The following is a 26,072-nucleotide window of genomic DNA, read 5'->3' as shown; positions in this document are numbered from 1 at the left end:
CCTACCTCTCTTTTCAAGGGCAGCACGAGGGATGCTCCCTGTCTCCAAGGGTTCCATCACAGAGTGCCCCCAGCATCTGGGCTGGCTCTGCAGCGCGTGGTGCAAACCCAGGCGAGGCGCAGGGAGGTGCGAGCTGTGCCCAGCCTGCAGCACAGCATGGTCTCCTGCCCTTCTCGGGGTGCAGACCTCTGCCATCATGGGGCCACAGGAAACATCTCCGTCCAGCTGATCCCTCCTCCCTGGCATCCTGCAGCTGAGACGCTGGGCAAGCCCAGGCGGGCCTTCCACCAGGACCAGCCCAGACTTGAGCGTCGGGGCTGAGCACAAGCAGGAGTAAACGGCAAGAGAGCGTGAGCACACCAAGTTGACATCGTGCACAACAGGCTCGCGGGGACAGGCTCTGGACCACGCCTGGGATGCCCACCAGGAGAGGTACCAGTCCCCCTCCTTGCCCCCCGCCCCCCACTTCCCAGCCGTGCAGTTGAAGCCAGGATGTGTGTGGTGGGGAAGGAAGCATGGACCATCCTGTGCTCCGGCACAGCCAAACCCCGTCCCGCGGCTGCAGGGTGGGCAATGGGTGATGGGCAGTGGGTGATGGGCGGTGGGTGATGGGTGATGGGCGGTGGGTGATGGGCGATGATGGGTGATGGGCAGCCTCTGTGCATGGCAGTGCCAGACGCAGAGCCTGGCATTACACAGCTGTGCCTGCGCAGAGGGATCTCGTGCCACGACGAGGAGCGGGTGGGCACCGGGAGCTGCTTCGTGGCTACTTCTTGGCTCCATGAGCATGGTGTCCTGGCGGCACTGGACACCTTTTTCTGTCAGCCTGTGCTGGCACTGCATCCCAGGGGGGAGCAGAGGCTGTAATGTGGGGGGGTGCGGGTCTTGCAGTGGCCATGCAGGTGCTGCCCTAGTACTGCTTTCAGTAGGTGTGGGGCAGGCTCTCTCCAGGCTGCTATCAACCCTCCCAGCTGGGGACAGGGGGCTCTGGCACCTGCGCAGCCCCAGGGATGGCACCCGCACCCAGCGGGGCAGAGCAGGTCTGCCCGGCTCCGCCGGCTCTGGGCGTGCTCTGAGTCACCGCAGCCCTGCTCTTCCCAGATCCGCAGGCGCCCCGTTCGCACCCACAGGCACCCCGAGCTCTGCTGCCAGGTCTTGTCTGTCACAGGCAGCAAGCTGGGGGTGCACAGAGCAGCACCCGAGCATGGGGGGTGGCTCCTGCACCTCCTGGCCATCTCGCAGCCTGACCGGTCTTGCTCTGATTGCCCTGGGCATAGCTCTGCCCTGCATAAGGGGTGATGGCCCCCACCACCTGCCTGCCCTCCCCTCTCTGCAAAATGGGAAGAGCTCCAAGGTTTGAAAGCATGGGGTGGGAGGCAGGCAGCAGCGCTGGCACGGCTCCACATGCAAATGATTAAACACTTGCAAGGGGTTGAAGGAAGAGCACCCAGTGCTCTGGGGTGTAGGGTTGGAGAACGTTGGCGTGTGAACCTTGCAGAGAGAGAGATCCCAGCGGCACCTGCATCCTGCACAGGTTCTGCCCCAGGACCAGCCTGCTCCCCTTGATTATCCCTCGCAGTCTTGGGTGGTGCTCAGCACCTCACAAGTGGCAGAGAGGAGAAATCGTGGCCTGGGGCAGTTCACAGTGCTGGTGGGCACAAGGAGGGCCAGGGACCAGAGGGATGTTGCTGCTGGGCCGAGGCAGGACAGGAGCCCCAGAGCCGCTCCCAGCCCGATCCCAGTAGCGCCAGCGCTCCTTATCACAGGGCCGCTGGGCAACCCATTGTTGCAGGGTGCCAGGTTGGATGCAAGGGGTCCTTGTCCAGGGTGGGATGGCAGAGCACCCATAGGGACAGCGGGGCTGCACGTCCAGACGTGTGTCCGGGCTCCTGTCTGCAGTGACAACACCGCTCACGCATAGTGCCAGGCCACAGATGTGCCTTTTCTTGGCGGCAGGCTGAGTCCCTGGGGGAGTGGCAGCATCTCTGCCCACATGCTGTCCCCTGGCAGCAGTTTGCAGGGACCCTGTCAGGCGCAGCCCGTGCCCTCCAGCTGTCACCAGACACAGACACTGGGGTGCTTGTGTGCTGCAGGCACGCACTCTGCTGCCCACCCCGCTCATCCTCACCCAGCTGATGCTTCCCAGGGACGTCCCCTACTTCCCCCAGATCTGGGAGATGCCTCAGTGGGGACAAGCCCTGTGCCACCAGCTTGGTGCCCAGGGTACATGGAGTAAAGGCCAGTGCCCGGAGCACAAAGGCAAACTCTGCTCTGGTCTGAGGCTGGCGCTGTCTGGGGGACCACCCGGAGCCTTTGCCAGACAGGGCCTTTGCCACTGCACTGTGGCTGCTGGCAGCATAAGCAAGACCTGATGCCACAATGACGGGCATGCTGTCAGAGTTCCCCTTTCCCGTCTCTGCTGCAGACGGGATGATCCGCCAGGGCCCAGGGCAAGGACAATCTCTCAGCCTGAGGGTCGCCCCTTCAGGAGGTGGTGGCTTGGCTGCACAGACCCCATGGTGCCACCCCAGCTGGGGCCAGCAGAGCTCTCAAGCATTCGTGGCCCCCATCCCCCTGCTCCTTGCGGTCGCCTTTGCTGCTTCACGGAAAATGTGATGACTCGGCAGCCCTGAATTTCCAGGCCTGGTTCCAGCTACTGGGTGGAGAAACCTTCTGCAGTTGTTTTTGGGTCTGGCACAGCTGAAGGCTTCACTGTCGGGGGGACCGGAGGGGAGATCTGGCGTCCCCAGCTGAAGGCGGACTCTCTCTCTGTCCTTGCCTGTAGTGGCACAGTGTCACCAGGGTGGGCGAGGGGAGGGCAGCACTGGCATGTAATGAGCAGGTTCATCTGTCCAGTTTGGGAGGCTGCAGAGCCCCATGGCGCCAGGGACAGGGCCTGGGTTTGGCTCCCACCAGCACTTTGAGCTGTTTCCACTGCAGGCACAGCCCGAAGTCCCCGAGCTCGGGGAGCACAGCCCCCGGGTCCCCAGGTGATGCACACACCTCCATCCCCATGGCCAGCCGAGTGCCAGGCCTGTGTGCCCTGTGATGGGCTACCAGCAGGATGTGCAGGCTGGGAAAGCCTCTGGGACACCTCCGAGTCCAGGGTGGCTGGAGATGGAGGTGACCAGCTTTGCAGAGAGGCTGGTGGCCACAGCGCTGGGGGCTGCAGGTGTAGTGGGTGTGCATGGGCTCAGCTCACTTCCCAGCTGGGCAGAGTAGGCTCAACCCAAGTGGAATGTCCCAGGGCTCCAGCGAGTGGATTTGTCCTTTTGCTGGCCTGGAACTGCTCTTTGGGGTGCTTTGAAGCTAGAGAAGCGTGACTTTGACTCTGTATTCTGGGAAAATCTCCTGCCTGTGCCACTGCAGGGGACACTGCCTCCTGTCCGCTGCCTCAGACACTTGGCGATGCAAAATCTCTTCCCAGAGTTTTCCTTGAGAATCGAGGGTCTCTCCGGTCCCATCCCCTGGCTCACAATTCCCAGCACACCAAGGCCCTCCATCCTAACCTCCAGCCCCTGCTTCATCACCAGGGGCTCCTCCAGTTCAGCTCTGTTCTCACCTGTCACCCTCCAGGGACACCACATGGTCCCATCCAGCCCTGGCATCCCCTGCCTGCTCTGCCTCCCACCCCAGCCATCCTCACCCTCCAGGCTGCTCACACCAAACAGCGCCCTGCTCCCACCCATCACGGGGTCACCTCTTGCTCCACTATCGCAGGACACGTTGCCTGACAGCCTGCACCCCACCACAGACCCACATGGGGACATCCACTGAAAGCCTCTTCGCAAGCAGGTTTGGGGACCGGCCAGCTGTAACCTCCCAGATCCCGCCCCGGGCCCCCGGTTAAACCTGGCACGTCCTTGCTGCAGCGGGAGCTCCAGCCTCCTCCCAGCTGGCTGCAGCCGCCCAGCGCTGGAAAGGGGCCTTTTCAAACAATCCCCAGCCCACTGGAGACGGTAGCAGCCAGTCCCAAGCCCCCCTCTGCCTCGGCTTGCGGAGGGGACTCCCTCCCCACCCCTCTAAGTGGCTCCAGTGCCCATGAGCGCCCGCCCTGCGCTCACTCCTGGGGCGGATGGCCAGCCCTGGGTCACACGATAACCAGCAGCAGGGATGGGTGTCCCCAGCTGTCTGTGACACCGCTGATGGGTCATCCCCATCATCTCAGGTGCTGCTGGACCTCACTCCAGCCTATCAGGGGATCTCTGAGCCAGCGCTTTTACCTGGGCCTCCATCACTTGAGCAGATGCGCCACTGACATTTTTGACATTCAGGCCTCCCCAGAGCTGCCAGTATTAAGGATTAAAAAATCTTGCCTACACTGGAGCCAAGACATTGCCTTCTGCTCCCACCCCGATCTCCATGTCCAGGGTGCAGGGAGAGGGCAGGTCTGGGGACAGAGTGACTTGAAGGGCCTGTGGTTGTTGAGCTGTCCCCCTCTGCTGGGGACATGGCTGAGGTGTTAACATAGGAGCAAAGGTGACAAACAAGCCCTCACTGCTGGGCTGATCAGCAGGGCCAGGGCTGCTTTACCCTCAGTCCCCTCCAGGCAGGGGACTGGGCCTCTGCAGGGACGTGACTGTGATCACGGACCAGGATTCCTGGCACCAGTCCCATTTGGCCAGGACCTGGGGAATTAACTGTGCCCCATGCAAAGGGAAGGGGACTCGTGCTCTGTCCCCATTCCCAGCTGGCCACATCAGCCTGGGGCTGTCAGGAAGTTTGGGGAATGGACCTGGGGTTGGAGATGGATCCTAGACTGGGGCCCTTGTGTCCCCCTCTCATTTATGTGCAGGGACAGGGCTTTCCCATGTTTTTCCCCAGGACTTGGGGGCTGATCTGTCTGTCACAGGTCCCACCTGACAAACCTCTGAGTTTTTGGGGCAGGAATCTGCTGTTCTTGAGCCAGCTGGGGAATGTATCCCACCCTGACAGCTCGGTGTCTCACGTCAATAACCAGAGCTCGAACAGCCCCTCGTTGGTGGTTGTGTTGGCTACTGGGACCGACTCCCACGGCCACACAGGCTGTGCTGGCTGCCTCGGTAGATGCATCACTGAATCTCTTCCAGCACTGTCCCAGATCCCCAGCGCTGATGTGAAGCCAATGGCATCTCCGCTCTGAATCAGAGCTGGCACCTCGCCATGCACTGCACAGACACAGCACAGCACCGCACAGACACGGCACAGCACCGCACAGCACACAGCCCTGCGCAGGGCTGGGGGACACCGCAAAGTACAGCCCCCACAGCCCACAGGCAGACAGGGCACAGCTCAGACCCATCCAACCCCTCAAATGGACAAAGCGTGGTCCAGGCACCTTTGTACCCATGGATACAGTGCACAGGAACCTCTCACAATGTGTGCACCCTGCTCCCCCCGGCTTCAATCTGCCCATCCCTGTGCCATGGGCATCACACAGAGGCACATGTCTCCCTCCTCACCCAGCACAACCAAACCTCCCATTTCCCATCAGCACCTCATGCAGGAATCCATGCATACAGAGCTAAAGGGTGCACGAATATGCCGGCACAGAGGCAGCCACAAGGTGCAGAGCACCCCGCTCCACCGTCTGCCAACGCTCCCTCCAGCATCCCAGCCCTGCCTCCCCTTGCTGGGGGCTGGTTTGGGCACTCCCTCCCGGCTCAGAGCCGCCATCTGTCCTGTCCTGTCTCCTCCCCTCTCCTCCCCTCTCAGCACCAACTCCCACAACTCTGCAGAACTCCTGATGGCCAGGCTGGGCTCCAGCCCTGCAGAGACCCAGCCACAGCGAGAGCCCCCCCTCCAAGCCCCCCGGCAAGCAGCTCCCTGGCCGCAGCACGCCCAGGCTCACACAAGGACAGCTGCAGAGTCACCACAGAGGGACGCAGATCCGCGGGAACAATAGCAGATGCACACAGCGAGAGGCACACACACACTCTGGACTTCTCCCAGCCCGGAGGCTGCTCTGCTCCTACCCAAGGACAGCTGGTGGGGCTGATGTGCAACGCACTGGCATGCGACACCCGTCCCCACTGATGTCATCCTGTCACCCGCGCTCAGAAAGCATGTGGGGACACAGCCCCTCGCTGCCATGGGAGAAGGGGCTGGCTGGGGACAGCCGCTGCTAAGAAGCTACCCCAACCCCCCAACTTGTCATCCCTCTCATCTGCAGCCACCCCGGTCCCAATGAGGCCACCGCTGCTGCCGCTGCTCGTCCTGTGGGTGTCACAGCTCCTGGGAGCCCTGGCAGAGGTAAGCCCTTGTCTCTTCAGCCCCCGGCTGTCCATGCAGGCTCTTGGATCCAGCTCGCTGGCAGCAAGGGGCTTTGCATAGTCCTACCCCGCTGAGGAATGACGGCATATTTCTGGGCTGCCTCTCCAGCCATGCAGCTGCACCAAATTAGCGACGTTTGCAATTACGAGCTGGCTCTTTCCTCCGCTTCCCGCCCCCCTCGCCATGCCCTCTCGCCTCAGTGCCTGGGATCCCAGCGTGTCCCTGCTGCCATGGCTACAGGGCCCCTCGCCCCAGGAATTGGCTGGCTGCTCTTCCCAGGGGTCTGGAACCCCTTCGCTCCCAAAAGTGCTGCAGTTGGTGGGGGAGCCAGAAATGAGTCAGCCAGCAGAGCCAAGGGGGAAATAACTAAAGAACGATGATTGCTTCTCTGTGGCTTGTTGCGGGACAGGGAGTGGGCAGAGATATTTCCTTTAATGTGGAGGGAACTAGCCTCAACCTAAGCAGGGCACACCCTGCTCGCAGCAGACTGTGGGGAGACGGGTGTCCCACGAACGTGCTCAGCACCCACTGCGGCATGGGGGGTGCTGGATGCCCTGGAGATCTCAGGCTTTGCAGCCTGTGGGGGATGGCAGCTGGACAGAGGTCTGGGGTCCCTTCATCCTTCCCCCCACCATGACTGGGGGAAGCGGGGGAGCCTGCAGAGGGAATGAGACTGCCAGGGCCTGTCCCGAGCTCCTTTCCTCCCCACACCTTCCCCTTGTGCCCTGCCTGTTCTGGTGGGATGTCTTCCCCTGTGGGCATGGCCCCAGGTTGCTCTGCAGTCCCTGGACTCATGTAGAAAGCCAGGGCAGCCCACAGGCTGCACCTGCTGAGCCTGTCTCTCTGCCTTGGCTCGGGGACTGACCTGAGATCTCCTGGGAAAAGGGGTCACAGTTCCCAGAGGGTCACAGCCCCTGGATGCCGTGGCTGGGGGGACATGCCTGGCCAGCCTGACCCCTGGCCTGGCACAGGGCACCTCTTCCAGGTGATGGTCCCAGCTCAGGCCAGTTCACCTGCCCGCTGTCTCACCTGACACCTTCAACCCCACAGGGCGAGGGATGCAACCGGACAGCACGGGCAGGGCTGGAGGGGCAGGATGTGCCCGGTGATAGAGGTAAGTCAGAGCAGAGGTACCCAGGCTGCAGGGTCCTCAGCAGGAGCAGGAGGGGCAGGGTGAGCTCTGCTCTGTGACAGTGACAGAGCCCAGGGAACGGCAGGAGATGTGCCAGGGGGGGTCAGTGGGACATGAGGAAAAGGTTCTTCCCCCAGAGGTGCTGGACACTGAACAGGCTCCCCAGGGAGGTGTCACGGCCCCAACCTGACAGTGTTCAAGAAGAGACTGGACAACGTCCTCAGACACACGGGGTGACCTGTGGGGTGTCCTGTGCAGGGACGGGAGTTGGACTCCATGATCCTGGTGGGTCCCTTCCAACTCAGGACATTCTATGATTCTATGATACTGCAGGCTGCAGGTCATGAAGGGGAGGGAGTCAGCCCCATTCTCTTTCAGCATCCAGTCTCATGGGGGTCAGCATGAGAGACGGACATGGCTCCAAGATCTCTCCTTCCCACAGAGCATCAAGTGGGCTCAGCAGCAGGACAGCTATAGGAACTCTACATGGAGCCCCTGCGACTGGGTGGGCAGGATCTTGCTCCACAAGGCAGCTCCACAGCTGTGCCGAGCTGGCCGGGGAGCGGCACAGCCGCACTGACCCTGCAGACGCGCTGGGGCCAGCGCGGTGCCCAGGCACTGCCCATGCCCGTGAACATGCTCCCGGATGATCTGTAGGCAGCAGCCAGGGCATGGGATGTGCCTGGATGTGGCTGTGATGTGGAGCTTATCTATGGTGACATGAGCAGCGTGGCGATCGTGTGCCTCAGGGCTGGAGGATGCCTCTGGCCCCTTTTAGGTATTAGTAGATTTGTACTGTGGAGATGAAGAAGATGATTGCTAAATGACAGATGGAGGCAGGCGATGGAGTCTGCTGGAAACCTGAGAGGAGCAGACAAACAAGGGTGGAGAGCTCATACCTTCATGAGATAAGAAAGAGTCTGCAGTGGCAGCATGCTCCAAACAACAGCATTGCTTGAACAGAAGTTGCATGTAGTTCTGAAACTCTCCAGCATTATGGGAAGTCCCAAAGCTGCCCCTGCCCCTGGGGTTTGCCCCACACTGCTCTTCATTTGCTGTGTGAAGGCAACCCCAGGCAGAGCCCTGGGGCAATAGCAGTGCTTGCTTAAAGCTTTCCTGCCCTGCCAGATCACGTCAGTCTGTTACAACATGTTGCACATCATAAATTTAGGTGCTAATTATTACACAAATGTCTTATTAGCTCTAGAGCTTCCCAAAGGCTGAAAGCAATAGAGAGCTCATTGCTCCCAGCAAGACTGGGGATGGAGAGCGTGTGGCGATCTGCTAGTGGAGGCACAGGGAGGCAGAGACGGAGCCTGCAAGGGTCACGTTGGCAGCTTGGCCCCAACACACAGGCTCTGTCTGGCTCCTGTTTGTGTAGGTGGTTCCTGAGCAGCTGTAAGGGAAGGGATTCAATACAACACCAAATAAGCAAAGCCCCGTGTGCCACTTCCTTGTCCCCAGACCCTCTCCATCTGGATGCCACAGCACTGGCCCCATGTTTCCTCCACATACGCAGTGTCCTGCTCTTCCCATGTCACCTCTGCACCAATGAGGGCAAAGAACAGCAGAGCCACCAGGCACAGGGTAGCACAGCTGGTGCTTGAATGTCCTTGCACTGGGCTCTGGTCTGTGCAGGACAAGTCCTGGGCCAGTCAGTCCCTAGCAGTGGGTCTGGTTTACTTGGGTGCTGTGGGGACTCAAGCTGATTTCTTAAGTCTCCCAGTCCAGATTCAGTTCAGATCCATCTCAGCAGAGGGTGGGTTGAGGTCCCAGGGCAGGGTGGGTGGGTGGGCTGGGGAGCCTGGCCCTGCATGCTGGCCACCCAGCAGCACCACAGCTCCCTGCTGAGGGTTTTGGCTTTGCCTCTGCAGGGACCCTGCTGAACCTCAGTGTGAGCGACCATGGCCGGTCAGACTCCCTCCTTCTGTCTTGGGATGAGCCAGAGGGAGGTGCCGAGGGATATTCGCTCGCCCTCTCCTCCCTGGGGTCGGGCACGCCGCTGCAGAATGGATCTGCTGGACCCAACATCACCAGCTTCTGGTTCCATGGGCTGACCCCTGGCACACGCTACAAGATTGAAGTGACAGCCATGCTTGCCTGTATGGAGACCACCAGCCAGACAGTCACAGCACAGACAAGTAAGGGGTTCCCCAGGCACTGCAGAGTCAAAGGGTCTCAGTGGTGCTACCAATGACTGTCACACTGCTCTGGAGGGTGCAATGGTCCGTGAGTCCATGGGGAGGTCAGATCTTTTGTCACTTTCACAAGAATTAGGGTCCTTACCTGGTCCCCAGGACCCTGGGCGTCATTCCCTCATCCATATGGAGAGAGAGTCCTGCCCCTGCACCTTGCATGGGCAGAGTTCAGGCTATACCTTCTGCTGGGATAATGATGGACCAAACAAGGATGTGGACTGCAAAGAGCTGAGGGCTAGAAAAAGTCATACTGGGAGGTCTAGAAAGAGCTACAAGGAAGTAGCATCTGCTTCATGATTTTGGCACATTTCTGTCCACCACTGGCTCACCCACCAAGTCTTGCTCTATACGCTCCCTGGCTGATACCAAGGACTGGGAGAAGCAGGCAGGGCTGGTGCGCCCACAGCTCAGGTGAGGATGGCAGGTCTTGCCTACATCACTCCAGAAGATCCTTGGATAAATCATTTCAGGTGAAGGCGGAAAACCTGGAAAAGGAAAGCAGAGCTGGAGGGAGGGGGTTGGGCAGCAGAAGGGATGGTGTCGGACAGCAGTGGTGGCTGCAGGGAGCAGGGGCTGGTCCTCGTGGGAAGGCAGGTGGCAGGACCCACAGGGCCATCAGGAACAGAGAACCTGGCAGCAGATGAGCTCACAGGTAAGCGCTGATGGCTTCACCTTCTCAGCACGCACCTCGTGTGCTGTCCCTGGCTGAGCGTCCCTGCTCAGTTCACAGTGACTATGCAGAGACTGACCCAAAGGGGATGGTGCAGCCCACACAATCTGGGAGACTGGGGGAGCTGGTAGGGACATGATGGGGTTGTGCTTGGGGTTTGGGTCCTGTGGAGCTAACTGGTGTGACCTCACCAGGTGAAGGCACCGTCCCACCAGCCCTTGATCAACCTGTCAAGTCAGGCATTGCAACGCAACCAGCAAACGCTGTGCCATGTCCAATGCAGGTCCCTCACCCGTCCGCAACCTGAGCCTGAGCAGCGGCGGGAGTTCTGCGGAGCTGCACGCCTCCTGGGCACACGCCCACGGGCAGCGCGATGGCTACCAGCTTGCCCTCTACCACAGCGACTCGCAGACGCTTGTGAGAAATGTGTCTGTCCTGCCAAACGCCTCCACGTTCCTGTTTGACGGGCTGCTGGCTGGCAGTGAGTACGGCTTGAAGGTCAGCACGCTGGCTGGATCCAGCCAGGCGAGCACCAGTGTCCACCAGTGGACAGGTATGGAGTGATGGGTGTGCCTGCCCAAGAGGGAAGGGATGGGAGAAAGGGTTGGCAGGAGGGATGCAGCACCTGACCTGTCTGGGCTGGCCGAGAAGGGAAGGAGGTGTCCAGGCTCAGGATAGGGAGTTGACGCAGGATGGGGAACAGCTGGGAGTTTTTCACGTCCCCGCTGAGAGCCCAGTGTGCTTGGCCAAGGGGACAACTTCACAGCTCAGTCCTGCCTTGTGAGACCTGCAGCTGGGGTTTCTGTCTCCACGTCCCCACGGGAGGAGGGCAATCTGGGGATGCTGGCAGAATGCTGGTGGGAGCTGCAGAAATGTTGCCTTACCCAGGCTGCCACCCCCTCTGCCCTGCAACCTGAAAGAGTGTGACAGTACAGAGGGACCTGTGTCCCCTACCCGCCTGGGAAAGGACATCACTCAGCAGACCCCTGACAGATGTTCAGCCCCCATGCCAACATAGAGAGCAGCTGTGGGCATAGGAGACCCTGGGGCGAGAGGAGGGTCCAGAGAGCCCCAGCGCTGAACCTCGCTGCCTCCTTCTTCTCCCCTCAGCTCCCTCCATGCCCACCCAGCTGCAGCTCAGCCCGGGCTCCAGCACCAGCCTCGTCGCCTCCTGGGCAGGCGCTGGAGGGGCTGCCTGGTTGCACTTCACGCTCCACAACCTCCTCACCCAGACAGTGACCACGACGCTGTCAGCCAGGAGGGGCCTCACCAGCTTCACCTTCCAGCATCTCCGCCCCGGCACCCGCTACCGGCTTGGGCTGAGTGTCACAGCTGGGCCCTACACAGTGGGGGGACCCAATGCCACTGCTTGGACATGTGAGTATGATATCCAGGGATGGGGGAGGACCTCAGTGGCCCTGGTTTTCTCCTTGTCTCTCATCCTTGTCTCTGAAACCAAAGGTCTCCTGCCAGAGCCCTGGGTGCAGAGGGACATTATTCTGCTTGGATGTGGCCAAAAGCCACTCCAGGACCTGGCGCTGGGGCACTGCAATAGTGGGGCCACTGAGTCCCTTGAGCAGGTGAATTCCCAGTGCCAGGTTGCTTCTCCCTGGGGTGCACTGGGGTAAGCCTGTGGCCTGTCCATGAGGAGGAGGATGGGAGGGCAGCAGATCTGCCTGGCGTTCAGTGCAGCTGGGGCTGGGCTCTTGCATGCCTTGGGGCTGTCCAAGGGCAGCAGAGAAAACAGGAGGAAGGGGATAGCAGTTTATCTAGTTTGGACTGAAGAAGGTTCCTGGAAATGAAACTTTGGTCCCCTTTGATTGCTGTCAAGGGTATATTTTGGTAGAACCTGATTTTGGCAGCATCCTGGTGGGTGACTCTAATGTGCTGTGCAAACATAGGCAAGGAAGCCTGCCCGTGGCTGGTCAAGAAATTGAGGTTAGCCCTTCCAGACCCCAGCTAGTTGCACCGTTCAACCCAACTTCCTCCGTCTTCTGGTCTCAGGCTGACAAAGACCCCAACAGCAGGTGATTTTCACCACCACAGCCCTGGTTTGCTGCCAACACCACGTCCATAGCACTGTGAACAGCTCCAACCCTGACTTGCTCTCCCAGATGTTCCCAGGAAGAACAGAGGGGGTAATGGAGAGGGCAAGCTTAGTGTCTATGACAGAACAAGGCTCATGCTAAATACCGAGAAAGTGCTGGCCCTCTCTAGTGAGGAGCAGCAAATCATGCAGGTGCCAAGCCGCAAAGTCAGGGCTGTTGTGACCAGTGATTCATACTGTCCCTGGGCAGACACTGGTCAGGCTGGAAGGACCTGGGTGCCACCAGGTGACAAGTCTCCAGCTCTTGTTCTGCCTGCCAGTCTGGGAAGCTGCTCACTGCTGCCTCTGCAGCTGGGATTTTGGAAGACCTCACACCCCCAGCTGGTTTGTTTCCACTGCACAGTGAGTCTGAATCCACCCTGCCATTGCTGTCTACAGCTCTGACCTACCCGACCGAACAAACGTCCCCTGAGCCAGATGCATGAGCCAGGGGTGTCTGGCCAGGAGTTTTGTCTAGGCCAGTTCTTGGGAACATCAGCAAGGTCAAGATGGGACAAGAATGGAGAGGAGGAAGACTTTTAGGAATTTCTCAGCAGGGCTTCCAGCTTCATCTGGGCTCTGCTGGACAAGAAATGGTTGTGCTGGGGAATGGAGACAGAATGCTCCAAAAGGATGTCTGAAGCTGGATGTAACCCTGCTGATAAGGAAGCAGGGAACAGGACTCAGGGGTGTATGGGGAGATCGTAGAGTCTCGCTTGGCAGCCTGTCCCCTTTGACTGAGCGGGGCAGGACAGGACTGCTGCTGTAGACAACACCTTTGAGCTGACAGTCCTGACTACAGCAAAGACAGTGAGTGCTGGGGTGGGGCTCCAGAGCTCCCCATAACCCTGAAGCATGCGATCCTGATCTCTTCCAGACCCGCTGAGCCCTGGCAATGTGACCCTGAGCAGCGCAGAGGAGCAGAGCTCCTTGCAGGCTCGGTGGCACACCCCAGCAGGAGAGAGGGACTTCTACCTGGTGACACTGCAGGAGGGAGAGGACAGTGCTCCAACGAGGAACATCTCTGTCAGCGGAGACAATGGTCACGTCACCTTCCACGGGCTGAGCCCTGGGAAGCAATACTCTGTCCAGGTGACGGCGGTGGCTGGGCCTTACCGGGCATCAGCCCACAGCACAGCAGCCTGGACACGTAAGCAGAGAGCGTGTCCTTTCATGGCCATTTCTACCATCTGATGGAGGGGCTGGTGCCCGGAGGGAAACTGGTGCGATGGGGAGGGGGATGGCAGCAGGGGCAGTGCAGTGGCACCTGGTCCCAAGGATGGGCTGTGGGTCAGAGCAGCAAAACCCACTGGGTGAACACAGAGGTCCTTGGCAGACTTGTGCCAGGCATGAATTGAGACCAGATCCCACCCAGTAACCTTTAGACTCGCTGTTTGGGCAGGTTCTAAGGCAGCTTCTCCCGCTCTGCTCACAGCAGCTGGTTGGGTGGGTAGTGAAGCGCCACCAGTTCCCCAGAGCAGCATCTCCCTGTGCCCAGTCCCTCCTGGACAGCTCGTGGAGCAGCTGGTGCTCAGGCGGCCACCCCAGAGCTGCCACCCTGTGAGGGAAGGACTGGAACAGCGTGGGGAGGCACCACCCAGCCCCAGCACCCAGACCAGTAACGGGCTTTCCCTGCAGCCCTGGCTGCCCATGTCTGACGGGGGAAGAGCTGCAGTGTCATGAGCGCAATCAGGCTGCCTGACACACTGCCACACACAGTGATGTGCAAGATCCCATCCTTGTCCCTTGCAGAACCATTAGCTCCATCTGGTGTGAGTCTGTCCAGCCAGGGGAGCCCCTACAGCCTGCTAGCCAGCTGGGAGGAGGCAATGGGAGAGGGCTACCTGCTGGCCCTCAGCCCTTTGGAGCGCCCTGTGAAGAACAGCTCGCTGCTCAGAGGTGTCACCAACTTCACCTATGAAGGCCTCCGCCCTGGGACTCTCTACACCTTTGAGGTCAGCACTGTGGCTGGCCCCTACACCTCCGCACCCCGGCGCGTCACCAACTGGACATGTGAGTGCCACAGCCCTCACCACAGCCGGGCCCACGGTTCCCACTGGATCCTGCCCTTCCCTCTCATGCCTGGGGGAGTGTGGTAGTGTAGGTCTTCTGCAGCTTCATGAGATAAAAGGGCAAAAGGCCCAGGAGGAAAGCAGAGCTACTGTTGGATGTGTCTGACCCTGGTCTCTATCCCAGTCGCCCAGCACAGGGGTCAGCAAGGCCCAGTGCCCTCCCCCTCCCTTGGGCTGCCCTCCTGGCACTGCTCAGGGTGTATCTGCCCCCAAACACCACCCTGCTCCAGACCATCCCACCCAGCACCTCCTCCAGCACCAGAGCCATCACTTCTTACCATGTCAGTTTAAACTGCATGTTGGCCCCATCCCTGCCAAACTGGTGTGTGGGTGTCAGCAGGGGCGATGGTGGCCTGTATAGACCCCACGGGTGGCCAGAGCCCCTGGATGTGGGTTTTCCCAGGGAAGGGGCTCCAGCTCCAGCATGTTTGGGGTTGCACTTCAACCTTGACCCCAGTCCAGGTGAATCTGTGACCGTAGATTTTACCTTTCCTAGATCCTTTGCCCCCGCAGCAGCTGGCCCTCAGCAACCAGGGCCACAGCACCTCTCTGCAAGCCTCCTGGAGAGCAGCTCCCGCCGGCAGCACCGGCTACACAGGCACCCTCTGCGAAACCAAGTCCCAGAAGCAGGTCAGGAACATGACTGTGGGCAACAACTGGACTAACGTCACCTTTGAGGACCTGGTCCCCGGGCGACAGTATACGCTGGAGATGGCTTCTGTAGCTGGACCTTACAGATCCCCTGTGCAATCAGCCACAGACTGGACATGTGAGTGTGTTACCCCTGCTTCAAGCCTACTGCAGATTGCAACCATGGCCTGGCCAACAAGAGCAGAAAGGTCACAGCATGGAAGCAAAGCAGAGTGTAGACCATGTATGGGGAGTGAGGGGAACCAGGGACAGGGATGCATAGACAGACGAAGAGTGAAAAGCCAACCAGAGCCACATTCAGCCAGGCCAGAAGTAAAAGAGTCTTCAGTGCAGGAGAAACCCATTGCTGAACAGAAAACATTCTGAATGTCACCCAACAGGAAAGATGGGGATCTGATCCCGTGTTTGTTGTGGAGCTCAGGCAGTTGTGGCGTTTGATATGTCAGGGCTGATTTATGACCAGAGCCCACCAGGGACAGGCGGTGGAGGGTGCCCAGGACAAACGTGTGCTGACCCCCAATCTATGCTGTGGCAGCTCCACCATGACTGTCTCTCACCGCCTGGATGTCTCTCTTCCCTCAGACCCCCTGGCTCCAGCCGGTGTGACCCTGACCAACACCCGACGCCCACTGGGACTCTCTGCCTTCTGGGACAAGGCTGCTGGTGATGTGGACCAGTTCCACCTCCAGCTCTACAGCAAGAGCCATTCAGCACAGAGAAACATCTCAGTGGGGCCAAACACCCACAACTACACATTCCTGGGGCTGTCCCCTGGCATTCAGTACTTCCTGAAGGTGACCGTCCTCGCTGGCCCATACAGATCCTCATCACACTTTGCCACCGAGTGGACATGTGAGTGACAAGTGTCCCCAGCCTCCTGCAGGGATGGGGCATCCTGGCACTGCCTGCAAGATTGGCAGTGACATGGATGTGTTCGGGTGGAGGGATGGCTCCAGTGAGACCTGATGCCCCCTGCCCCTGGGAACTGGAGCACATGCCAAGAGTTCAGTGCTGTGTGCCGGCTTCTGGGCCCCAAAAGACCCTTTTTCCCAGCTCAGGTTTTCCCCAGTCAAGTTGAACATTCTGCCTGGAGAACTCCTGGTCTCAGCCAGCCTGGGATGGGTGGGAGAGGAATGCAAGAGAGGAAGCACAGAGATCTGTCTGGGCTTGCTGCTCCCTCTCCATGGAGCAGGGCAGTCTGCTGGAGAGATGAGTGCTCTCTTCACAGTAAGGCACCTGCCTGCTAGCAATGCCTTAGGGACATTGACAGACAACTTACATGTCTCCCAGAACAACAGGAGAGCTGGCAGGCAGCTGCCACCACTTCCCCTCTAGCCCTGGGTAGGGATGCAGGCTGTTCCGGCTTCTCTAGTTGCTTTCCTCTACCATCTCATGGATCTCCATGCTGTGTTTCCCCCTAGATCCACTGTCTCTGGCTAATGTGAGTGTACAGCCTGGCCAGAGACCCCAGGAGCTACGTGTGAGCTGGGTGGAGTCAGGCGGTGGCAGAGACCACTTGGTACAGCTCTCGGTGGCTGAGTCCCTGTCCATCATCAGGAATGTGTCCGTTCCCCGTGGAGTCACCCAGCTTGACCTGGAGGGGCTAGTGCCAGGGTCCCGATACCGTGTGGAGATCATTTCTCAGGCTGGGCCTCATCGCACATCGTCTCAGACTGTCATCAGCTACACTGGTAGGAATGCAGCTCCTCTGCACTGTCCTCATCCCTCATACCCAGCCTGGCTCTGACCTGGTGAGGGGCTGGGGACCAAAAGGGCTGTTCTGCAGGTGTGCCCTGAGACCATATCCCTGCGGCCCCACAGGTGCCTGTCTCCTACTCAAGATGCTGGGTCTCTTATTGAGACACTCACCCATTCTGGGCCCAGCAGCTCCATGGGGCATGCCGTGAGACTGCCTCAGCACTTTGGGACAAGAGGGTCCCACGCCATGGTGGCAAAGCGTGTTTATCCCCTGGGACACAGGGAGCAGCTTTGATATGGGAGCCACCTGCTGCTCTCAGCACTCTTTGAACAGCATGTTAGATGCTCACAGTCCTGCAGGTCCTGGCTTCATTCCCAAAACAGAGTCAGTCCTGAGCATCCCATGTTTGTCCTCTGTAACGCTATTTCTCTCCCACAGTCCCACTACCTCCTCTTTCCCTGTCTGCAAGCCCTGTCAGCACTGCCTGGGCTCTGGCTGTGCAGTGGGAGACCCCTCCTGGGCAAAGGGATGGATACCTGCTCAGCGTGCACGAGGAGGGCTCTTCTTCACCAGCAAGGAACCTGGAAGCAGGGAAAGACAGCACTAACGTCACCCTGACACAGTTGGCGCCAGGAACTTGCTACCTTGTTGGGATCTGGGCAGTAGCTGGACCCTACCGCTCCCTCCCCAAGAACATCACTGGCTGCATGGGTGAGCACCCCTACCACCCACAGGGGACCTGGGTGGGAGCACTGCCAGGAGGTCCAGGGATCAATGTTGGCACCCAGGGAGAGGAGGGCCCCCTGCCCTGGCTCCTGCTGATGCTGGTCTGCTGTCATCTCCTGCCTCTTGCAGCCTCCATGTACCACGAGAGCACAGAGCTCTTGCTGGTTGCCTGGGGAAAGGAAGACTCCTCGCTGGAGATGGCTGTGTGTTCAGAACCGGACCTTTTTCTCTCTGACTCATGTGTCTGTCTTTCCTCACAGTTCCTGCTGCACCAACAAACCTGAGCCTTACCAACCCAGGCAGCTCCTCAGAACTTTACGCGTGCTGGAACAAGCCCCCCGGCAGGAGGGACCACTACCGCGTCGTTCTGTACAGCTTTAGCATACAGGGCAGGGAGCGGGTCCAGACCTTGCATCCAGATGCACAGAACATCACCTGGACTCACCTGGAAGCAGGCAGCAGGTTTGCTGTGCAGGTCACTGCTGTGAAAGGCTCATTCGAAGCCTCCACCACCAACGTCACCCAATGGACATGTGAGTCTAATGGCTTGGGTTGGACACTCCACTGTGCCCCAGAGCCTCTATCTGAACCTTGCAGAGCACCCACTGCCACCTTCCCCATCGCAAACCAGCCCTGCTGTGTCTAGAGCTTCTACACAGTCATCCCACCTTTCTGCTCAGTGCCCACACTCCTCCCATGACACAGAGCACATCCCGGCTGCCCATCTGAAAGGCTGTTCTACCTCCCCTGCCATGTCCAGCTGCAAGCCCTGGGGACATAGTGCTCAAAGCCGTGTGCCCTGTCTGCCCATTTGTCCTCAAGCTGCTTGCTGAGACAGTCCCTGGTGACCATCCTGCCCACCACCCAGTGCCATCTGGGTGCTGGAGTCCAGCCTGTGGCACTGCCAGGGCATGAGGAACCACGAGGCAGAGCAGTGGGTGGACACACAGGGCTGACTGTCTCCCCTTTGCTTTCCAGACCCCTTGGCCCCTGCCAGCCTCACCCTGGGCAGCCCCGCTGCCTCCGTGCTGCAGGTCTCCTGGGCAGCACACGGGCGAGAAGCAGAAGGCTACATGGTGGACGTCTATGACCCAGCCTCCAGCAGTCGTGTTGGGCACATGGTGCTGGGTGCGGATGCCAGGAGTCACACTTTCAGAAAACTGAGCCCCGGCACCCACTACAGGGTGACAGTGAGAGCCACAGCTGGGCCCTTCCACAACAGCACCCCCAGCTCTACCCACTGCACACGTGAGTATGATGCTCTCCTTGCAGCCACGTGTCCTTTACCAGATCTCCCCCTTCCCAGTTTAAATCAGGAGCCATACTGGTGCAGCCAGATCCTGCTTCCCTCTCCCACCCATCCAAGCGCCCAGTGCTCGTGCCCTGCCCGAGCATGAGGAGGCCGTGCATGACCCCACGGCCTGGCCACCCACGTCCCAGGCAGCTGTCCACAGCCATCTGCAGGCTCAGGCAGCACCAGGGAGGAGGCAATCCCTGGGGGCAGCTGCCACAGAGGCAAGGGCAAAGCCAGCCCTTGGGACCTGGCAGGGCTGACCCACCTCCTGCAGCACAGCAGGGCACAGACATGGAGCATCTCCTTTCTCTCGGCCTGCACGTGGCTCCTGGCAGTGACTCGTGTTTCCCTGCAGGCCCACTGCCCCCGGCTGCGGTGCACTGGCTGGGCACGGGGCACCTGGACAGGCTCAGCGCGTCCTGGGGAGCCGCAGCCGGGGGGCGAGACGGCTACACGCTAACCCTGTACAACGTGTGGCTGGGCACTGTGGCAGCTATGACCTCGCTTGGGAGAGACACGCACAACTTCACTTTCATGGGCCTGAGCCCAGGATACGAATACTCCCTGGAGGCCAGTGCCACGGCTGGACCATACCAGGCAGCGGCACCCAACATCAGTGGCTGGACACGTGAGTGCCTGGACGAGTGTCCTTTGCAGAGATGTGGGCAATGTTGCACAACTGGGCAGCACTGGGGAGGGATGAGAGGTCCTGATGCCTTTGGAGATGTGCATGGGTGCAACACGCAGCTGTTAGTGCACAGGCGCCCCATTACCCTTATGGACACATGGATGTTCAGCTGTAGACTTGCACAAGTACATGATGACGTGCAGGGTTGCCCACACGGGGACATCCCCCCTGCCCATGCTGCCCCATCTCCCTGTATACAGGAGGGCTTGTGCCCTCTCTGAATCTCCTCCAGCAGGTAGAAACCACATTACCATAAGGGTTGACAAAATCAGTCAGTGTAGTATAGCCAGTGGCTAATCCACAGTCCTCCCAGGAGAATGGATCTTTGCTCTGTAGATGCACTAATCCAACACTCCTCCCCACTCAGAAAGATTTTATGGCTGGACAGAGCATAGATGCTGTGCCAGCTTTACCTGGGCAGCTGCACACCAGCTGGGTGCTGCACAATCCATATGCACGCAGCGGTGGCAAAGGTGTTCTGGCTGGGCTATGGTGATGAGGGTGACCTGGATGACGAAGGCTTGGCATGTGAGTGATCACAAAGGGTGAGCAGCATCAAAGGTGAGGAGGGATGGGGACAGAATAGGGAAAATTGAGGAGGAGGAGTGTGCTGGATGGAGCCTTTGTGTCCCAGCCCTCAGGGAGCATCTGTTCTGCTGCACAACGTCCCATCAAGTGTGTTTCCTTCTGCACAGTCTCCAGTCCCTAACATCAGGTCTGGTGACTCCCCAGGCCCACTGCCTCCAGCCACCGTGCGCTTGCTGAGCACGGGACACCCCGACAGGCTGAGCGCATCCTGGGGAGCTGCGGCCGGGGGGCGAGATGGCTACACACTGACCCTGTACCATGCACGGCTGGGCACGGTGGCAGCTACGACCTTGCTCGGGAGAGACACGCACAACTTCACCTTCATGGGACTGGCCCCGGGAAGCAAGTATGTGCTGGAGGTGGTGTCCATGGCAGGGTCCCACCGGACATCTGCAGGGAACGTCAGCAACTGGACGTGTGAGTACCCTGTTTTGAGGGTGATGTGTGCCTTGCTGGTCAGTCACAAAGGCTCACGGCAAAGGACATGGCCCCGCTGACCTTCATGGTAGACCCCAAGCCCTGCCTGAACCCAAGGGCACATCAGTGCCATAGCACTGAGCACGGCTGTGCCCACCCTCACCATCAGCTCCACCAGCCTGGATTAGACCAGCTACAGCTCCAGGGGCTGTGATTCAGAGGAGAAGCACGGAGGAGGGAGCAGCCAACAGGAACATTTGCCTTCCCCTCCCCTCCAGATTGGGTGCTCCCTCCTCTCCCATCCCTGCGTGTCTCACTTCAGCTGGCACAGGGCTGTCTCTGCTCAGACACGCACTACTTAAAGTCTGCAGGAGCTGCTTTTAGCTGCCTCCAGGCTGGTGAATGCCGACATCCAGCCAGGACAAAGTTCCCTGTCCTGTGTGGTGCAACCCTTCTGATGACACTGCCAAGACACCCAGGCAATGTCCTCAGACCCTTCACTGACATCTCACATCCTTGTCTCTTTAGATCCCCTGGCGCCCCGTAATGTGTACATGACGAACCAGGGGTATCCCAACAGGCTGAGTGCGTCCTGGCGAGCTGAACCCCAAGGACAAGACAGTTACAGGCTCCTCCTGTACCACTCAGGATCAGGTATTGTGGCAGCCAATGTATCTGTGGGGAAAGGCACCAGCAAATTCGTCTTTTCTGGCCTGGCTCCAGGACACAAATACCTGCTGGAAGTGGTGTCCATGGCGGGGCCCTATGCAGCCTCCTCTGGGAACATCAGTGACTGGACAAGTAAGTGGCAAGAGCTGGAGGTCCTGGGGTCATGCATGAGGCTCAGCCTTCCCCAGGCTCAGCACCAGGGGTGGGAACGGGCTGGGCAGGGCTGCGATAATAGGTACCAGCTATAGGTACCACCGTAGTGACGGGACCATGGGCTGTGCCGCTCCTGGTGGAGGGGTGAGCAGGGCAGGGCTGCTGTCTGTAGGGCAGTCTTACAGCTGCGGTCGCTGTCTCAGGGCAGACCTCCAGCTGATGGCCCTGATGTTGACACAAGCTGGGTCCTCCAGGCATGGGTGGCTGAACAAAGAGCAAGGGATCCCATGGCAGGAGTGCAGCTCTGGGGGAGGACACCCACACCCTGAGAGACCACGAGGCCTTTCAGCCAGGGGGACACCCTACCGTCCCTGCTGCCTTTCTCCCAGGCACTCAGAGAATTCCTGGCATGGGAAGTAAGGGGAGGCTGGGCTTATTCTTTTTTTTTTTTTTTAAGGAATGTAGAAATTGCAGATAAGCACAATAAGCCTTTTCATGTGCTTGTCCCCACAGTCCCTGCACTTTGCTTGGGGAATCCAGAGGTCTCTGCTCCCACGCTCAGCCAGCCTCTGGCAGGGTGCTGGGAGTCATGTGCAGAGCCCTTCAGGCAGGTCTGTAATTAAACTTGCTAATTAGCAGGAGGAAGAACCCATCTTCTCATGTTCCTCATTCTGCATGTCCTCCAACTGCCATTTAAAGGTCATTTCTGGTAGTGGCAGCCAGCAGCTGCAGAAATGTTATCACTGAACACATCAAGTTTCCTTGCATATTACTCATCTTCTACTTGTATCTCTGCAGGATGGAAGAGACGGTCTGGCATGCCAGTAACTCTCCCCTGGTGTGGTTCTCATTGTAGCACCTTCAGTTCCCAAAAATCTCTCTGTGGTGGCTGAAGGGAACAACACGATGCTCATCTCCTGGGGCAGTGTCTCTGGACAGCAGGACGAGTGCCAGCTATGGCTGCGGGATCCCCACAACAGCACTCTGCCCCGGCGGCACACTCTGGACAGAGGGCAAGTCCAGCACCTCTTTCAGGGGCTGGTCCCAGGGAGAAACTACTCTGTGTCCTTGAGCTGTGTGGCCGGGCCCTACTGGAGCAGCACGAAGCCCTTGGCTGTGCCGATGGGTGGGTACGCACTGCTGGCGCAGGGGGGAGTGCAGGCTGGAAGGGGGAGAGACGCCTGGGTGGCCTCAAGACTGGATCAACCCTTGAGGGTCAACAGAAGCATGGGAAGTCTTCATGGTGGGAGATAAGGAAAAACAACAAGGTGACTGTCTGGTAGCCATCAGCTCCCTAAGCTAGCCCCATCACAGAGATTTCACATCACCCTGTGGCCTGGCTACCTGTGAAGCAAAGAGGACACTGCAGAGCTCTCTGTTTGTCTGCTTCTCCCATAAGACTTCTGCCCAGGCCCTGACCCATTCACCTTGTCCTGTGGCCCTTGGCACAGAAGGCTCACAGATGTCCAGCTCTGCTCCTCTCCATTGACCTAGGGACAGGCAGTAGAGGACCACAGGGGCTCTGGACTGATGCGTGGGCTGAGGCTGGGATTTCTCTGATCCAGTAAGTCCTGCCATATCTCCTTCACAGCGCCAAATCCCGTGGAGGATGTGCAATGCCTACCTGAGTCAAGGAGCCTTTACTTGAACTGGACCAGCTCTCCTGGAGATATGGAGGCTTATGAGGTGGTGACAGAGAGACTCTCTGATGGAATTCCCACCTCCAAGTATGTTATGAGAATCCCTACGAATGAGGCCAGTGTGGAGGGGCTGGAACCAAACTCATCCTACCAAATCATTGTGAGCACAGTGGGCAGGAACACAGTGAGGAGCCAGGCTGTGACTCTGCTCTGCAACACAACAGTGGAGGGTGAGTCCCCTTCTTTCCAACAGCCTTGCCAGAGAGCCCAGGAGAAGACACTCAGCTTTGATAGTTAAACTTGGGTTCTCTTTCAGATGCCCATGGGGCCCTTGTGGTCCTGCACTGAACTGCAGTGGGCCAGGGCTCTGGGCAGTGATGCTGGGAACAGTGTATGGTGAGTCTGTGGGAGCAGGGACACACTAACAGGCTGTGCTTGCTGGTTCCTTTTGCAGCCCTGCCTCCACCCCTGCGAGCAGACATCTTCCAGGTGGAGGCCAGCTCCACAGTTATCATTTCATCTGACCTGTTCAGCGAGGAGAATGGCCAGATCGAGTATTATGGTGTCATTGCTACCACTAATGATTCACGTAAGTGCCCCTGCACGTCCCCATCTGCAGCGGCTCCCTGCAGGCAGCAGCTCCCCTGGACGTCGCTTTGGGACTACCATTGTCACCTTGTACTTTCCCCTTCAGTGCTGAGGCCCACCCAGGAAATCATGTCCAGCACATGGTATGACCACTATTATGGGACAGAGGACTCCTACCTGGCTGTGCTAATCCCCAATCCCTTCCATCCGAGCTCCAGGAGCTCCACCGAAACCTGGCGAGTCCCAGTGGGAACAGAGGAGTGCGGCCAGTCCAGGGCAACGTGCAATGGGAAGCTGAAAGCCAACGAGCAGTACAGGTGAGAGGCATCAACACCCTCCTGAGGGGAAGGGGCTAGAGGAGAAAAGGAACTGCATGTGTCCCTGCAAGGTGCCACCAGCCCCTGGATGTCCCCTCACCCTTGTTCTCCTCAGAACCCCAGCAGTGGACCCCAGGGGTTGCTCCACCAAGCGGTGTTTGAGGGATACAGGGGCTGGCACTCTGGAGAACATCAGCGTAACTGGGCAGGGTGGGGAGAGGAGAGATGAAATCTGAGGCTGACAAACGTGGCTGACTAGTGATAGAAGTTGCTGAGAGTCTATCTGGACTTCTGTAAAGCCTTTGACACAGTCTCCTACAACATCCTCCTCTATAAATTGGAGAGATATGGATTGATGGGTGGACTGTTCAATGGATGAGGAACTGGCTGGATGGTCATGTCCAGAGGGTAGAGGTCAATGGCACAATGTCTGGATGGACACCAGTGACAAGTGGTGTCCTTCAGTGGTCCGTAATGGGACTGGTACTATTTTTTTTATTTATAAGAGAGTAGAAACTTACTACTGGTCTCTTCAAACAACCCTTTGGAGGAGAGCTGATTCCCATTTGTGCTTTCTGAACATTTCCTCAAGTTCTCCTAAGCAAAACAAACTTGTCCAAGAGTCAGAAAAGGGAGGAAAGACTATTTCTAGGCATTCCCTAAGTCCCTACCAGAAAACCAGCTTCTTCCAATACAGCGTTTCAAAACAGAGTCAGCTATCCTGTTCCCTTGGGAGTTCCTGCTGCTGGGTGCATGGGTGCTGTGCCCAGTTCAGATTGTCCCTGATGGCAGGACTCTGCTTTGCCCCAGGTTCAGCATCGCTGCCTTCACCAAATACGACCCAGTGGCCCCCGCAGTGACGTTCACCATGTTCTCAGGTAAGATGGAGAATGTCATCTTCCCTTCCCGGCTGTGTAGGTTACAGATAATTAACAACCTGGTAATGGCAAGAGAGAGGGAGATCACAGGCTGTAGCTGATATAACAGAGAAAATGCAGCCACTTACTGACTCTTACCTCTGTCCATTCTATCCATTCTATCTCTTTTTTATTCCAGCTGCTGGATCCAGTGCAGATGCAACTCCATTCTCAATTCCAATAATTGCCGGAATCATTGTGGGATTTCTCTTGACACTTGCAGCTATTTTTGCTTTGGTCTACTGGAAACAGCTCAGAGCAAAGAGGTGAGGATGAGGTGACTCTTACTTGGTGGGTCCAGACTGACAAACCCAGCCTTCAATGCCAGTCCAGGAGGAAGAGCAGTGAGAGGGTATAAAAGATTTAGGCAAACCAGGACACCTGCTGGTGCAGTCATGCTTGGCAAGCACAGAAGAAAAAGGCAGAGGAGAGACGGGAGCTGCCTGTGTGCCATTAATTCACAGAACCCTGCAGGTGTGCAGGGTAGTGTCCTGATGTGAGCTGCCTGGTCCATGAGCCAGTGTCACACCATACACTCACAGCAACATCTCCCATGCTTTGATTCTAGAACCAAGAAGAGCAGCCTGCCCCAGGAAATGGTGACCTACAGCTTGAGGTGAGTGCTGGGGTCTTCCCTCTGTGCATGTCCTGGCTGCAAGTCCCAGGGCACTTCACCTTCTTCCTTTCTCATGCTTTGACTCGGGAAAAAACCAACTCTCCTGTCCTTCAGTTCTCCCTTGTTCAGTATTTATTGCCCAGCTCCATTCCAAGTCAATGCGTTGTCCACACCTCCTCTGCGAGGCTTCTGCAATAGGAGAGTATCCTCATCATCCTGAAATCCCTCTCAATATTGAGCCAATGCTCTGTCAGACCCACTCTCCTGGGCAATGACGAGGGCTACAAACCGTCCCTCTGTGTGTGCATCCCAGTACTGCGGGTCTCCAGGCTGGGCTGTCTCATTGGCCACCTGTCAGACCTCCCTGTAGCTAAGGCAAGTTTTCCTCTGGACTTCATTTCATGCAGAAACATCCATCGGCCAATTCCTATACAGAACTTCAAGCAGTACTATGAGATGAAGACAGCAAGTGGTAACCAAGCCTTTTTCCAGGAGTTTGAGGTGAGATGACACTCCTGCTAGACATGAGACTTAACTTCCCCTCTAGGTAGCTCATGCCCCAGCTATTGGGTGGCCTTTGTGGACTCCTTGTGTCCAGGGACAGTAACGCATCTCTCTAGCAATCCAGGTACCCTACTAGGCAGTCTTGGAAGCCAAAGCTTGGATGGACCAAGTGATCAGGCAGTTCCTATACTCAAA

General features: G+C 58.4%; 1 protein-coding gene across 1 annotated transcript in view; it reads left to right on the top strand.

The window, feature by feature from the left end:
* Nucleotides 1-386: 386 nt before the first annotated feature.
* The window catches only part of LOC309448177 (receptor-type tyrosine-protein phosphatase V-like), a 38,884-nt gene continuing 13,198 nt past the window's right edge, over nucleotides 387-26,072 (top strand). The window contains exons 1-25 of the mRNA XM_082069471.1: nucleotides 387-432; nucleotides 6,152-6,231; nucleotides 7,303-7,366; nucleotides 9,259-9,525; nucleotides 10,536-10,805; nucleotides 11,363-11,629; nucleotides 13,216-13,488; nucleotides 14,091-14,351; nucleotides 14,907-15,179; nucleotides 15,644-15,913; nucleotides 16,483-16,752; nucleotides 17,199-17,471; nucleotides 17,747-18,019; nucleotides 18,465-18,734; nucleotides 19,136-19,408; nucleotides 20,201-20,473; nucleotides 21,002-21,274; nucleotides 22,152-22,421; nucleotides 22,887-23,165; nucleotides 23,390-23,524; nucleotides 23,630-23,840; nucleotides 24,651-24,718; nucleotides 24,897-25,023; nucleotides 25,326-25,373; nucleotides 25,781-25,874. Of these exons, the coding sequence (XP_081925597.1) occupies nucleotides 417-432; nucleotides 6,152-6,231; nucleotides 7,303-7,366; nucleotides 9,259-9,525; nucleotides 10,536-10,805; nucleotides 11,363-11,629; nucleotides 13,216-13,488; nucleotides 14,091-14,351; nucleotides 14,907-15,179; nucleotides 15,644-15,913; nucleotides 16,483-16,752; nucleotides 17,199-17,471; nucleotides 17,747-18,019; nucleotides 18,465-18,734; nucleotides 19,136-19,408; nucleotides 20,201-20,473; nucleotides 21,002-21,274; nucleotides 22,152-22,421; nucleotides 22,887-23,165; nucleotides 23,390-23,524; nucleotides 23,630-23,840; nucleotides 24,651-24,718; nucleotides 24,897-25,023; nucleotides 25,326-25,373; nucleotides 25,781-25,874 (5,178 nt within the window). The 5' untranslated portion in view covers nucleotides 387-416. The remainder of the gene's footprint in view (nucleotides 433-6,151; nucleotides 6,232-7,302; nucleotides 7,367-9,258; nucleotides 9,526-10,535; nucleotides 10,806-11,362; nucleotides 11,630-13,215; nucleotides 13,489-14,090; nucleotides 14,352-14,906; nucleotides 15,180-15,643; nucleotides 15,914-16,482; nucleotides 16,753-17,198; nucleotides 17,472-17,746; nucleotides 18,020-18,464; nucleotides 18,735-19,135; nucleotides 19,409-20,200; nucleotides 20,474-21,001; nucleotides 21,275-22,151; nucleotides 22,422-22,886; nucleotides 23,166-23,389; nucleotides 23,525-23,629; nucleotides 23,841-24,650; nucleotides 24,719-24,896; nucleotides 25,024-25,325; nucleotides 25,374-25,780; nucleotides 25,875-26,072) is intronic.

The sequence above is a fragment of the Streptopelia decaocto genome (genome assembly GCF_964273445.1).
Source record: "Streptopelia decaocto genome assembly, chromosome: 19".
Classification (NCBI taxonomy): Eukaryota; Metazoa; Chordata; class Aves; order Columbiformes; family Columbidae; genus Streptopelia; species Streptopelia decaocto.
This window is presented reverse-complemented; position numbering and strand designations above follow the sequence as displayed.